Here is a 15,658-nt window from a genome sequence, read left to right as displayed (position 1 = left end):
ATCTTCATCCAATACATTAAAAAGCATTTCTTCCCTAATTTACTAATTGTAGATTCAAAAAAAATACCTAAAAGAAACCATTAATACTGATGATATTAAAAACTTTTAAAGATGCCACAAGTGTCTCCAAGGGAAGTTAAGTCAACCGGTAATGAGTAAAATACACTGGAAGTTGCACCTAGAATGACAGCATACAACATTCTCCTCATCCACATCAAATATTTCGTTGCCAAAGTTTCTACCTGACCTTGCAATACAACGGGTGCCTCTTGTCAAGCTGCTGAAGACTGCAAGGCCATTAGACTTACAGCTGTTCTGTAGTTTCCAATCTTATCAAAACTTTGCCAGCAGCTTAATCATCCTCCTGCCACAGCAGGCTAGTTCAAATACTCTTACACAAAAGTCAAAGTCACTGGAAGACAGACTGAACTCATTCAGGATCCCAAACAGGCCTTAACCTGTACATGGAGCAGGCCTCTATTAGAACAAATATATTCTCTCTACCCCATCATTAGCTAGAAATACAGAAATCCCATACTGTAACTTATATACATACTTCATTTGTGTATAGCTCCCCTTCAAAATTAGGTTTCCTTTCTCTTCTTTCTAGCTTGTGCACGTAAGTGTCTAAAGAATTTCCAGACAGGTGCCACTCAGGAGTTCAAGTTAAATTATTTTCAAGGGAACAAAAGAGTAAAGCTTTGCTCAGATAACCAGTTCTGTTCCTTATGCCAGAAATAAAGAAGAAAGGCAATTCCTTTTCAGAGTAGATGGATCTACTGTGCATTACATTCACAACACTTCAGGAAAATACCAGCAACCAGGGGGAGGGAAGGAGCCTATTGGAGGCACATGTAAGGAAAGCAGATCCCAGGAGAACTCCCACCACTAGGTACCCAGAAGCTCACGATCTACAATTTTTATTTTTATGTCCCCTTCCACGTCTAATGCAATAACTCCTTCCCATCCATCAGCACCCACTTTGATTCTTTCCCTCTGACAGCATTATTTCCTCCTTGTTATGTGGATACAGGAAGCAAATGCTTCACATCCTACTTTGACCCAAGTCCCCTGGGTCAAGAAGAGACGGATGCAGGCAGCACTGAGCTACTTGTGTGCTCCCCACGCAGCCAGCCAAGGACATTGCCATCAAACTCCCCGCCTCTGCCCACACCAAGCACCCGAGCTGTCTGTTCTTTGAGAATTTATGCATGTCACCAAGAGCGTCAGAAACAAAACCGGGAAGTATTTTAATTGTGAAAATGGGTCAGAGTAGCAGGGACATGCATTCTAGTTCCCTGGGGGTACACTATAAAGCCTCCAGCAATCTTGCTGAATGAAAGTAAACTCATCTTCCAGCCATCCTTGTATTCCTAGTGTGCTAGGAGACATAGCAAAGCCAGCACAACTGTCAGTGTAGGATGCAGTGGTCTGAGAAGACCTCAGCAGCAGCGGGAATCACTCTTTCATTTTACTTATGCAAACACTTCATGTTCTCAGACCACAGGTATAAGAAGAGACCGATACCACTGATCGTGCAGTGTCACACGGGACCTCAAGAGTCAGCCTAAACGCATTTAACAAGTGGCTTTGTGGTGCTATGTTAGCAGGGCTGTAGCTATGCTGTTTCAGACAAACAAGATGAGACACTGTGTAACATACAAGTTGATGCTTTAATTCTGAACTACCAGTCAGTAGGACTGGGTCTCTACAACAGCTTGAAACCCTGAAGAGAAACAGCACATCACAGCCATAAGTAATGACAAAATACTTGAACTGTGTACAACTTAAGACTACAACTAGAAAGGTATAGAAGACAGCATTCAAAGTGACACCAAAACAACATTTTGTCTGAATGCTGGATGCAAGCACACAGAAACAGGTGAGATTAGTGGAGCATTGTAGTGGGATTATGTGGCAAGGTTTTGGTAACAGGGGTCTGCAGGGGTGGCCTCTGTGAGAAGAATCCAGCAGCTGGCCCACAGTAGGTAAGAGCCAGTTTCAGACAGCTCCAAAAGGGACCCACCACTGCCTAGAGCCAGGCCAATGAGTAATGTTGTTTGCTCTTCTGTGAGAGCAGATTTAAGAAAAAAAACTGCTGTGCCACAGCAGCTGGGAGAGAGTGAGGACCAGCCCTGCAGACCCCAAGGTCAGTGTAGCAGGAGGGCAGGAGGTGCTCCGGGCACACAGCAGCAGTTCCCCTGCGGCCTGTGGAGAGGCCCCTGGTGGAGCAGGCTGTCCCCCTGCAGCCCATGGGTCCCACACGGAGCAGATCTCCACGCTGCAGCCCGTGGAGGAGCCCCTGGTGGAGCAGGTGGATGTGGCCTGGAGGAGGCTGCGGCCCATGGAGAGCCCCCGCAGGAGCAGGCCCCGGGCCGGAGCTGCAGCCCGTGGAGAGGAGCCCACGCAGGAGCAGGGGCAGAGTGACCCCAGCCCCCAATTCCCCTGCACCACTCAAGGTGGGGAGAAGGTGGAAGAAGGTGGATGGGGAGGTGTGTTTTTAGATTCTTTTCTTTCTCACTTCTCTAGCTTGTTAGTAATAGGCAATAAAAATAGGTTAATCTCCCTATGCTGAGTCTGTTTTGCCCATGACAATAATTGTTGAGTCATGTCCCTGTCCTTATCTCAAGGCTTGAGTGCTTTCCATTGTATTTTCTCCCATTTTCCCTTTCAGAAGGGGGAGAAAAGAGTAGTTGTGGTGGAGCTCAGCTGCACAGCTGAGTAAGACCACCACAAGCATAAGGACTGTTACCTCATCATCAACAGAAGTAGTATAACAGGAGTCCTGCTTTCTAATATATTTATACAAGTTAGGAAAGGGGGTGTTAGGAACAGAGCTTTAGATAAGGTAACTTGGATCTTAAAATGTGTAATAGCAGCATCATTGATATGATATCTGAAGCCAACTTAAGCTGAATTCCAACATTTACAGGTGGCTTCTACTAATTGTCTCTGTGAGGCCCTGCACTATTGAAGTTTGGTTGACAAAGTACTTTCCATGTGGCACTGTTTCAAATCAGCATGACAAGGGTGGCATTTCTCATTTCTTAAACCATCTGCCCTGGCTTGCAAGCTTCCCATTTCCAGTTTTCATGCTTCTAGCGCATCCTTTGGACTTCTTGCATTAAGTGCTGATAAAGAGAACAAGTTTTGAACCAAGAAACAATGCGATGAAATATTTGTGAGCAGTTCTTCTTCAGTCTATCTTCAAGTTCTCCATTGAGTAAAATGTATTAGTCTTTCTTTACTCCATTGTTTTTCTGCAATATCTAAAATAAACCTGAACTTTAACATTTGAAATAACTTTCAATGATACTCAAACTTTGTTCTTTTATTAATGTCATTGTTATCAGAAGTTATACAAATAACTTTTTCCAGAAGAATTTATAAGCTAAACAAGAATCCTTTATAAAAGCAAACAAGCTGAACAAGTCAACAGGTAATTCAAATTATTTGCAATTAGTCACTGAGCTTATTATGGCCAAGAAGATGTAATAAAAGGAGGCTTTTTTTTTTTTGCAAACAAGAACCGTGCATTACACAACAGATATGTATGCATTTAAGGAAGAGGCAGAAGACTTAAGTGTTTATCGAGGACAATCTTTTTACAGAATCTTAAAAAAAAGAAACAGCATGAGGTAAAAATTTTTAAAAACTGAATCACATAAGGAAGTACGGAAGGAAAGTAACCTTTCCTTGAAAGATAGTCTAATAAGTTGCTATTTAGCACCACATGAAGCAATTTCCTAATTGATAAAACAGAAGAATAGATGGTACATTTTTATTAGATTAGTTCTGCTCAGTAGCAATTAGATCTTTGTAATCTATTTATAAAGAACCAAAAAGATTAAAATAGGAAATCTCTGTATTCCACAAGGCTTGGTGGCATGTTCCCTCTCCCCACCCCTGAGCCCCTAACAGCAGGGGTTACATCTCAGCAGAGCAGTTGTCTCACTGACCCTACTCCTCCTCCTGCAGTTAGGTATGGACCATTATTTTCAGTTATCTCCCAAAATTTTAGGAAGTCGGGGGGAGCGATGGGGTGCAGAACAAGAGACCCAAACAATAACCTACAACATGCTGGCAGTCTACAACTTCCTAGCTGAAGTTTTAGCAGTTCGGGCCAAGGCAACACCATAAACAATGCCCCCTTGTCTCCTTCCCTGTGCTAAGCAACTGCTTGTCACTGTGTGGTTCAGTCTTTCCTAGTAAGCCATGTTCTTGAAACCACTGATCTTTATCATTAATCTCATGATCATTTTGCTCATTTTTCTTAAATGCAAAGGCCCAAACTAAATGCATGAGACCTCAAAATGATGTTGCAGTATTAACAAACATAGCAAGACAACTTCCTCCTGTAACATGGATTCAACCCTGATTCAAGTTCGTTTTGCAGTCCTCCTCATAGCATACAACCCTCTAGTCAGCTGTATAGCGCATAGGCAGAAATAATTAACTACACGATTTCAGGACAGAAAAAGAATCATTAGAATCAGATTTAAGGTATCCTGTTTTAGCAGGCCACTTCTTCAAATAGTTAGAAGACAGAGCCTGCTCCATGCATGACACTCCTACTACCTACATCACATTGGCTTTCTTCTAAAAGAATGTTTCACACTCAGGGTAAACAGAGATACTTCACTAAGTTTTCAGATTATGCCACAGAATGTGTTAATAACAGTAAACTTCCTCCAATGTTTCACCTAAATATATACATATAGACTTTAATACCTCAGAGCCTAACCAGCTGCAGTATCCACCTACTGTAGAACCTTTTGGCAGGCCAAATAAACGTATGTAATAATGAAAACATGCAAGTCAAAAAAATGATACTGAGATTGAAAAGGAAGTTAACTTCTGAGCATTTCTGACAATAGCCTTCTTCTTTCAGATATTTAGAACTATTTTGTTGTACATCAAGTCAACACAATAGCACACACACAGTTTGAAGAGCAAGCAACAAATCCAGTTAACCTTAGCTCATATCTTTATGATTTTACACTTTGCCTCGTCATATTGAAGACAATGGTGCTTACTTTTTTTGAGAGCTCAGAATCAGTTAGCTTTTCTAATGATGCAGCAGACGATGTGCTGTAAAATGACATGCTCTAAAACTGCTCTGCAAACATGGAAATAGACCTACTGTGCATGTGAAGTTATAATCAATGCTTCTGTAAATACTGTATTGTACAAGTTTATTGCATTAGGCTTGCAGATGACATCTAACTGGGGGATCAGTCAACATATTAGAGGGTTGGACTGCCATTCAGAGGGGCACAGACAAGCTGGAGGAATAGGCTGAAAGGAACCTTATGAAATTCAACTGGATGACAGTCCTCTACATGGGAAGAAGGAGTCCCTTGTGTTATAAAGGCTGGCACTGCAGGTCTGACCTCAGCAGAACAGCAGCTTCAAAACAGTTTTAATGTTAAAAACTGGAATTAATCAGAAAGATAAAAGTGCAACATGACACATTAAAACAGAAAAATGCAATACAATCAAAGGATATCAACAATAGAATAAATTGTACCTCTATTATAAATTAATCTAGCAGATGACTGAAATACTAACCAAACTTCAGTAAAACATCTGATATATCAGAACCCTATTGAGTAGTAACAACTCAATTAAGAATTACCTATGCCAAAAACTAGCTGGTTTTCGGCATAAAAACAGGAAAGTGAAACAGAAACTAGCAGAACGGAGGGATATACTTATGAGGTCCCAATAGACTAGCCTTAAGAGCAACTCAATCACACATCAGCAAACAAAATTGGAAGTCAATTAAAAAAAATCAGTAACAGTCAAAATGACATGAGGAATTCTGTAGTCCCAAATCCTGGAGAAAAGAAGCAAGGTAAAATGTAGCAGTACAAAGCATAAGGTGAAGTGAAAGAGCATTTAACATCCCATATCCACTGAACACTCAAGAATTTCTGATATAAACTAGTAGAGCACAGTTGGAAGATTGTGCATATATTAACATATCACAAGATGACTGAGTCACCAGCCCAACACAGGCATAAGAAAATGTAATCTCTGAATGTATCAACTGAAGTATTTTCAGACATGATAGAGAAACATTAATGTCTTTGTAAAGGGTGCTGGTACATTTTACACATGCTTCATCTGGATTAGCGTACAAGAAAATACAAGAATTGTCTCTCCAGTTTGAAGCTTCTATCATGCTTTATCATAGATCTGTTAAACTTTATCCCTATTAAGCACTTTTAAGAAATTAAGTGAAGAAATAACCTACCCTATTCTTTTTAGGGCTTTAATCTGAGATTAAAAAAGGTAGATACTAAATTTCACAGCAGGACTTCACAAACACACTATAACTTGGCCCTGAATATTTCTTTCTACTTGCACTGCTGCTACCTTCACTGTAGTTCAGAGCACTTACAGGACACATGGCTTACTGGATATACTGCGTATTGTTATCATGCAAGAGCTGATACGACAAGAAGTGTAAATAAACCCACAGGCCACACGGTTGAAAAGTGAACTATCAAGTTCAGCCTGGGGGGGGGAGGGGGGGGGAAATCACAATCTCTTAATAGAAGGTAACTAGAATAATTTCTGACATACTAAGAGGATGTTCTAAATGACTGATTTTCATTTCTTTAACTTCTGTACTTAAAATACATATTGGAGGAAGGCTGTGTGTGCAGTTTACCTTCTCCCTCCATGAACTGACTGCAGACAGAAGCGAGGTGAGGATGTCTAAGAAGAGCTCCAGGTGTAGAAGTCTGCACTCAGGATCAAAGTGTTACCTGGAAGAAATCTGAAGTACATCTACTCCAACCCCCCACTTTAAAGCAGGACTACTGTCAACATCAGATCAGGTCAGCTGGGGCTTGGTGGAGCCAAGCCAGTAAAACTTCTGAGTTACGTAAATTACCCTGTAATCTGTCCCAGTGATGTTCCACCCTCCTTGTGGAAGTTCCTGTTATGTCCAGTTTGAACCTTCCAAGCCAAAACTTGTGGCTGTTGTGCCTTCTTTTATCATCTGTTACAACTGAGAAGAGCATGGCCCTTTAGGCAGATGTAGGTCACTCTCAGATTGCCCCTAAGTCACCCTGATGCTTTGCAAGGCTAAAGGCCAGCTCCCTCAGCCCCACACAGGTTGTATATCCTAGGCCCCTAAATGTACCGGCACTCTTCTGCTGTACCCTCTGCAGTTTCTCAGCAGCCTCTCGAGCTTTGCTGCACAAAATAGGACACATTCTGCATACCACCTCACCAGTGCCACAGAAAAGAAGCAAAACATGAGCAACACTCTCCCTTTCACAACAGATAAAGGAAACAGCACACTAAGCTATGGGACATACTGTTGGCTCATTCAAGTAAGGTTTGTCTGGATGAGACTCAAATTAAACGGAATGTTCAAATTAATTCTGCATTGAGGATTACCCTTAATCACACATTCCCTAAAGCCCTGAGTTGCATCTTAAAGCAAAGAAAAACGCATGCAATTTCAACACACTAACACCTGCAATATATACCCCAATAAACAAGACAAAAGATACACAGCTACCATGCTGTGTGATGTGGTTGACATGCTGGACAGAAGGGATGCCATTCAGAGGAACCTGGACAGGCTTGAGAGGTGGGCCTGTGTGAACCTCGTGAGGTTCAACAAAGCCAAGTGCAAGGTCCTGCATCTGGGGCAGGATAATCCCAAGCAGAAATACAGGCTGGGTGAAGAATGGATGACAAGCAGCCCTAAAGAAGAGGACCTGGGGGTGGTGGTTGTTGAAAAACTCAACATAAGTCAGCAATGTGCATGCTTGCACACCAGGATATGTTTGGTTTTCTGAGCTACAAAAACAGTGGGGCCAACAGGTGAGAGAGTTGATTCTCCTGCTCTACTCTGCTTTCATGAGAACCCACCTAGAGTGCTGCATTGAGCTCTGGGGCCCCCAGCACAAGGAAGACACGGACCTGTTGGAGCAAGTCTAGAAGAGGGCCACAAAAGTGATCAAGCAACAGCTCTCCTATGCAGACAGGCTGAGGGAGTTGGGGTTGTTCAGCCTCAAGAAAAGGCTTGGGGCAGACCCTATAGCGGCCTTCCAGTACCTAAAGGGGGCCTGCAAGAAAGCTGGAGAGGGATTCTTGGTCAGAGAGTGGAGTGATAGGACAAGCAGCAGTGGTTTTAAATTATCTGATCTACATCTATAGATTAGACATAACGAAGAAAGTCTCTCAGAGGGTGGTGAGGCACTGGCACAGGCTGCCCAGAGAAGCTGTGGATGCCCCATACCTGGGGGTGTTCAAGGCCAGGCTGGAGGGGCCCTGGGCAACCTGGTCTGGTGGGAGGTGTCCCTGCCCATGGCAGGGAGGTTGGAACTGGACAGGCTTTAAAGGTCCCCTCCAACCCAAACCGTTCTGTGACTGATTTTGTTCTAAATCTTCCCAGTAAATCCAGACCATACACATAGACTGGCTTCTAGAAGTTATCAATGGACTACCTTTAGAAGTGATATTTTAAAGCTTACGTGACTTTTTCCTTGAAGAAGTAATTACAGACTGGAATTATTGGTAGCACCTTTGTTAGAGCTGGATGCTTTCTTTAGCATTTCTGTTTCTCCTTATATTTTTTAACCTCCACCACACTCATTAAGAGACAGAATACCTTCGTGAAGTTATTCCACTGGCATGGCTGCCAACACAAACAACCAACTGGTCAGACGGGTTTACAGCCTCCCACGGCACTATTCAGCCTCCCAACCTCTCCTTCCTCCCTTCTAAGAAAGGGCAATCTGTTCAGCACGTACCTGCAGAAGGATATAGGCTTGCAGCAGTGATTTGAGGTACAGCGTTCAGCCAGGATAACTTCCCTGAACTTACAAACCTTATAGTACACTGCAGCTACTAAACTGTTTCAAAAGCCAACCAAAAAAAGCCTGTAGAATTACTAATATTACAAGAACAAAATTGAGATACTTTAAGATGTAAAAATAAAAATAGTTTTAAAATAATTGAAAAGGTCGGTTTGTTTCTAAAATTAAAGTTTTCACATTTCACAAGGAAGTATAAATAAGCATATTTATGGAAGAACTATTCTAAGAAATAACAGAGTCATAAGTGAACCATGTAAAGAAAATAATCACTGAAACGATCCTTCTAAAAGTCACAGGTGGGGGGGGGGAAATGCCAGAATAATAAGTCTGGCTCCAGAACACTGCATACAGAGACTGAACATTTGGAGTAGTTAGTGTTTGCCATTAAAGTTTGAGTTAGTGTCATGGGACCCATCGCTAATTAAATTGAAATCCAACCTCTATTTTAAGTGTTGTAATCATTGTTACAGCTTCCACAGCACCTACCACCACAGCACAGGCAGTCTGTGAAACCCAGCAAGTGCTTGCCACAGGAAGACTTCTGAATTCCACAAGAAGTTGTTTCTGCTTATAAACAACTGAAACCCTGTGAAGGAGGAAACAGTACAGAGAACCAGGATCTAATTGCCTTCAACAGTAGTCTTGGCCTAGAACAAACCCGAAGAATGGTTCTGTCAAAAAGACACATCAGATTCTGTATCTGCAGAAATCCAACTCACATTCTAGAACTGTACTCAACTTTTCACTAATGCTAGCTTTAAATATATTAGAAAAGTATGAGGAAATACACTTTCTGCTCAAAGACAGAAAAAAACAACAATGAACAATATCATGCAGTCCAAATTAATCTTTTGTGCCAGAGCAGGAGGAAAAAATAGCCATAGAAAGCTTCCTCCTCTGAGTCTTCACATGTATCAGCAGCTGAACACCTGGCCTTGTAACTGATTGAAGACCAAAACATGTCTGAAGTGTTTCACTGTCATTTTGATTTTGTGAAAGAACAATAACCTCTGTTAAAAAAGCCCTTAACATTTTGTAGATACCTTATTGGAGTTACTTTATCTCACTGCTGAAACCAGTTGCTGTCTCTTTCTCACCCTGTTACATCTTTAGGCTGGGGGACAGAGTGGGGAATAAAGCAAGACAAAGTAACACTGCAAACATTGGTGGTCAGCTATTACTCCTTCCATATAAAAGGCATGATCCAAGGCACACAACGAGACATTATCATCACATCTCATGCTGCATGGGCACTTCCCTTGCTTATTACAGTAAGTAGCAGAACTTGCTTCTGATAAAAAAAGTTATTTTGCTTATTCTAAATAACCTGAAAGAAGAGAACAATAAAACTTAATGTCATTACTTTTCACTAGAGGCCTGACTTCAGACTTACCTACAGACTATGAAAAACGTGTTCACCCACTTAGGGCAGGGCTGCTCAGGACAGAAAGCAAGAACAGATTTACCGTTCACTGAACACTGCTCTTCAGATTTTTAGAAAGCACTTTCACAAGCTCAGCTTCATGTGGCTTTCTTCCCCAGCAGTCACTAGAGCGTGCTGCTTTTACTAGTCAAGGCAAGGCTCATTTCTTTCCTCCAGCTGGTAGCGTTACTTCCCTAGTGCCCTCATTGTGGAGGCAGAAGAAGACCAGGCGAGCAGTGAGGGAGGGTAACACAGGACCAGAAAAAAAAGCTCTGCCCACCCCGTTTAACCACCAAAAGGCAGACGTACTATTTCTGCCCTTAGCAGCACCACAACTACTTCCAAGTGCTGCAAGTTCTCCAAGACCACCTAGAAGACAGAAACCACCTTACACACACTGGAAAGCTCAAACCAAGCAACTTTTCCCCACTCACCTCCACCACACACACACACCCTTAACCAAGGGAAGTACCAGGCAGGCACGTAAAAACACAAACACTGCAGCAGCGCCCCCAAACCCGGGGGCATTTGTCTCACCGCACCCCTCCCTGAGGGCAAGGGGCCTCCCCCTGCCTGGCGGGCGGGCACCGCCGGCCCCACGCGGCCCTCTCCCTTCCTCCTCCTCACGGAACTCGGAGGGAGACAGCCACCCCTAGCCCCCCGCTTCAGCCCCCGTCCCCCCGCTACCTGGCGGCGGCTCGGCGGGGTGCGGAGCCCCGCGGTCAAGGCCGTCCTGGAAGCGGACCTGGCGGAGGCCGCCGGGCACGACCCCCCAGAGGCGGCCGGCGGTGCCGCGCAGAAGGCGGCTACCCTTGCCGGTGATGGCGGTGAGGTAGTCCATGGCGCCGGGGCTCCTACCGGCCAGGGGGGCCCATGGCCGGGCCGGGCTGAACACGCAGCTCTGCCGGCCCCGCTCCACAACTTGGGCAAACTTCGGGGCCCGGCCCCGCCTCCATTTAAAGGCGCCGCCATTTGGGGGGGAGGGGGGAGCGGACGGGCCCGAGCCGTGAGGGGAGCTACAAAGTCGCTTTATCCCCCCACCATGCTTCAGTGTTTCTTCATTTTTTTTCCGCAGGAGGTGGACAGGCGGACTTTGGGGGCTCTTTTCTGTGGTGCCTGGCGCCCGGCAAGGCCCGCGCTGCTGCCGGCCCCCGGCAGCTACAGGCGGAGCCGTGCCGGCAGCTCCTCGCCCTGTCCCGCAGCCAAAACACTTGGGACCTTACTTCCTTGGGGTCTCAAGCTGACTTACCGTCATCTACACGTATTTATGAACTTATCTGTAGTTCGGGGGTTTAGTTATGTTTTGTGCAAGCTCGTTGTTTTACGGTGATGTGCCAGGAAGCTTTCTGTTTACTCAAAACTTTCAGGTCTCTGCTTCCCTTCACTAAGAAGCACAAAAACCCTGAATCAAGGCAGTCCCTTACATCTTGTAACAGTTGTGGATGTTAGGGTACTTTGGCACTGCAGCTGTGATGCTATCAGGTTTTGCTGTTTTGCTTTCAATACTCTAATCACCTTCATACTGCCTGAGAAGCCACCTTCCCTGTTGTGCTAAGCCAGCCAGGTCACACACAATCACAGGATGGCTGAGGTTGGAAGGGGCCTCTGGAGATCATCTGGTCCAGTCCTCCTGCCAAGCAGGATCACCTAGGGCACATTGCGCAGGATGGCATCCAGGTGGGTTTTGAATATCTCCAGAGAAGGAGACTCCACAACCTCTCTGGGCAACCAGTTCCAGTGCTCTGTCACCCTCACCCTTTCCCCCTTCAAGGGGCAGCTAACTGCGATACCTCACTCAGCCTCTGAACTCAGCAAGCCACTTAGTCTTCTAGCAGAACTTAATATATGCACAAATGTTTCTTTCTTTTTGAAAATGTCTTTTGGTCTGTGGTGTTCCTCTGTATCCTTGCATTCTTTGCACTTGTACTTCTTGGGACTTTCAGGGTTTGAAGAAGTAAAACCAGTTAGAACATACTCCAATGTTTTTGTAGAGAAAGCTGTCTCAGACGTTGTATCTGATGATTGACATAGGCCTTAAGATGTGCATTCTGCAGATGTCGAAGCCAGAAGAACAGTAAGATCATTATATTTACTACCTGTGATCATTATATTTACTACCATTATATTTACTACCTATTTTACTACCTATTATATTTACTACCATATACCCTAAGAACACAGAACTGTAAATTAATGTGCTTCGATTCCAATCAGAGTATGATGTAATTATATGCTACATCTAGCTGCAAATGAAAGCATTGTTTAATAAAAAATGCTCTTGTTGAGCCAAATCTATTGTGTACACGCAGAACAGAGGAACAAAGTGCTGAGCTATCTCAACTCCTATTCACTTGTAGCAGCTGCTCAATTAAATCAGTTTAATGTCAGCATTTTGGAGTGCTGATTTCTGAGGGTTACTTGATGTAAATAGTACACTCAAATCAACCCTTCTACTTACTACTTAAATCAGTTCTTGCTCAGGAGATAACGATGTTCATAATGATGTTCAAGACTTTTTTTTTTTTTCCCAAATAAAACTTTTTCACTAAAACAAAAGAAGAAATTTTCAGCAGAATTTGCTTTCCCTCCCTCCCCCCTCACCATAGAACCTGCCAGTAGAGATGAACATGTAATCTGTCTGTTCCAGTACTAATGAATAAATAAGGAACTACAGAGTTGCTACATGGTCCAAGTACCACCAGGTGTTTAGTATATAAACTATCCTGCCTACCAGATCTGTCTTGCCCTAAACACTGTAATTAGTTTTCATTTCATTTCAGTGTTTTTACTGTCTGCTTTGAAGAAACTATGGTTGGTCTTTTTCCGTGTTGATTCTGTTTTAAAGAAAATTCACGTATGTTTTGCACAAGGAATAAGCTGAGCCCCTTTGAAACTGAGCCGGCTTGTTCACCAGTGGTCTAGCCACATATGCACCTTTGTTATATTGACATATATTGACTTATTATATTACATGAGCAATGTGTGCCATGAAGCTAAACCAAATAAATGTTTTCCATCGTATTTTTGATATTTTTTACACTTAGATTGATTTTGAACATCTTTACAGAATAACGTTCCTTTCTGTCTTTATGTTCTCAATGTCTAGAAATAACAGAATTCTGCTGAAAAGGACTAACGAGTTTGTATATGATCTCTAGGTGTGCAACAAGGATCTTTCCCCCAAGGATTATTTCCTAGCCTGTGGTATTGGCACAGAACGTGTATCTCTGTAACTCAACAATCATTTGAAACTGGCCCTCCAAAAGAAAGAGCTGGTCCTACCTGCTCTTAATTGCTTGTGCCTGTTACCACACTACCAGTGCGAGCACCAGCATTCATTTGGCTGGTGAATGAATCGTACAGTAAAACTGATCTACTTAAAAGTATCTTTTAGTTTAGTCGTAAGTAACTAATCTTTTTTTTTTTTTTTTTTCAGGGTTAATATTATCACCAGCTAGATATCCAGATCTGTTTCATCCTGCAACTATGTGTAAACACCTGTGGAATCACAAGTTATAAAGTAATGTAAGAGTAAGTAGAAGTGGCCGGAAGATAACAAGGGGAGGGAGGAAGTTGCAGGCCACTCTATCTTCAGTGTCAGTGTTTGTTAGCTCAAAGTGATAGTGAAAGTATGGCATGAGTGGACGTACCTTCGTGTCAGTATTATACAGAAAAATACCTTCATTAACTACAGAAATGTCTGACAATATGTTTGTATTTATGACGCAACACTTAATAATGCAGTATGCTAATCTATTGCTGTAAATAAAGGTACAACCTGGTCTTGCAGCTAGATCTCGTTTTCCAAAGTCCCAAACTAGATTCACAGTGAGAGCAGACAGAAAGCTTCTTGAGCTGCATACTAAAAGAACTGACGGTGTAGGGAAGAGAGAACAAGGATCAGTTTTGATCAAATAGAAAATAACACAATGAGCAAAGAAATGTTTTTAAGGTGTGAACATAGAATTATATATAAAAATATTTTAAAAAAGAGAAAAAAAAGATAAAACTGTGTAACAGCAAGTGGTAGTGACCTATAATTTCTTTGGGGACAGCAAGTGGTAGTGACCTATAATTTCTTTGAGGACAGATCTGTTGCTTGCAAAAATAAGTGCTAATTGCAGCAACTAATTCCAGGCAAAATGCCAGCAGATGCTGTGCAAATTTCCTTAGGTCTCAGACAGTCCACACGCCTGGTGTATAGGATATGGGCCTCTTGCTGTTCATCTTGCCAAATTTACAGTGCTACCAAGCTGCAGACAAAAGGTACACTAGGCTCTGACACAAACCCCTATTTTATCTTGTGAGAAACAAGGTTTATGCAGGCTTTCTGAGGAGAAAATCTTGACTTTAGTAATTTGGCAATCAGTCAGAATTAGTGTTCATTTGTGTATAAGCAACCTATATGCAACTATGCAATTTTGACTGTCTGAACCAAATGCCTCATTTAAGCTTTATTACTCATTCTGGAGGCACCTGCTCTCATTTGATGCTATGATGATGCTGTTTGCCTTTGTTAAGTACTCTAAATTACCGTATCTGGTCAAGACCCTACCCATTTACATGGTTGCAAAACCTATAATGGGTGGCTAAAATAGGGATTTGAATTAGAGCATGCATAAAAGTTTTGCCTCTCTCTTACTAAAATAGATTTCATTAAAAATTAATGTCAAATAATTCAAGATTTATTTTTTTTTCTTTCCTAATGAAAAGGATGAACTCTTAAGACAGAAAATCACGGACTGCAGTCTGTTTCCAATGCTATTTCAGTAAAAGACAAGTACAATGCGGAATGCATATGCGGTCCCTGAAGGAGGAACCAGAACTGAGGCATGCAGAACTCCCACATTCTCAGGCACATTTCCCTGTTAACCCACTAATTTGAATGATGAAGTATGGAAGTACATGGTTCTAGAAGTAAAAATGGTTACACAAATCAGTTTTTTTGAATGTTCAAATAGTTCTAAAGTTCAGTGTCACTATAAACTTGGGAGAAGTTGAAAAGAGAGAACCAGTAGGTGACACTAAGTAAACGGGTATACTGAAAACAGGTTCTTTACTGAGAACTGTGGGTTAGGTGTGTCTGTCCATATGGGGTTTCACAATACTACATCCTCTTCTCAGATTAAACACTGAGCAAGAAGGAAGCTACCAGCATCTACATAATAGCTTCAGAAGTAGTGAACCTGGAGTCTCAGGCTTCATCAGGTTCAGTTTTTCATAATCAGCTTCTTATCAGATTAGAATGAAATGGGGGTCAGTCTCCATCTCAGCCATTGAAGCTGACCACTCTTCCATAGAATATGTAACACTGAAAGGAGAAGACAGAATAAACATTGGGAAGAAGGGAATTTGGCATTCCTTTGTTGTGGACTGCGATACTTCAAGT

The 15,658-nt window shown here is 42.6% G+C and overlaps 1 protein-coding gene across 13 annotated transcripts in view; it reads right to left on the bottom strand.

The window, feature by feature from the left end:
• The window catches only part of OXR1 (oxidation resistance 1), a 349,036-nt gene that overhangs the window by 146,346 nt on the left and 187,032 nt on the right, over positions 1-15,658 (bottom strand). For 3 of the 13 annotated variants that reach the window (XM_035546146.2, XM_035546141.2, XM_035546148.2), the window contains exon 1: positions 10,957-11,198. The exons of 6 other annotated variants lie outside the window; for them this stretch is intronic. In XM_035546146.2, the coding sequence (XP_035402039.1) occupies positions 10,957-11,110 (154 nt within the window). In that variant the 5' untranslated portion in view covers positions 11,111-11,198. Of the gene's footprint in view, positions 1-10,956; positions 11,426-15,658 lie in introns of those variants that run through there. 4 more of the 13 variants (XM_050708641.1, XM_050708642.1, XM_035546144.2 and 1 more) reach the window with 3 other exon arrangements.

The sequence above is a fragment of the Cygnus atratus genome, chromosome 2, assembly GCF_013377495.2.
Source record: "Cygnus atratus isolate AKBS03 ecotype Queensland, Australia chromosome 2, CAtr_DNAZoo_HiC_assembly, whole genome shotgun sequence".
NCBI classification, from domain to species: Eukaryota; Metazoa; Chordata; class Aves; order Anseriformes; family Anatidae; genus Cygnus; species Cygnus atratus.
This window is presented reverse-complemented; position numbering and strand designations above follow the sequence as displayed.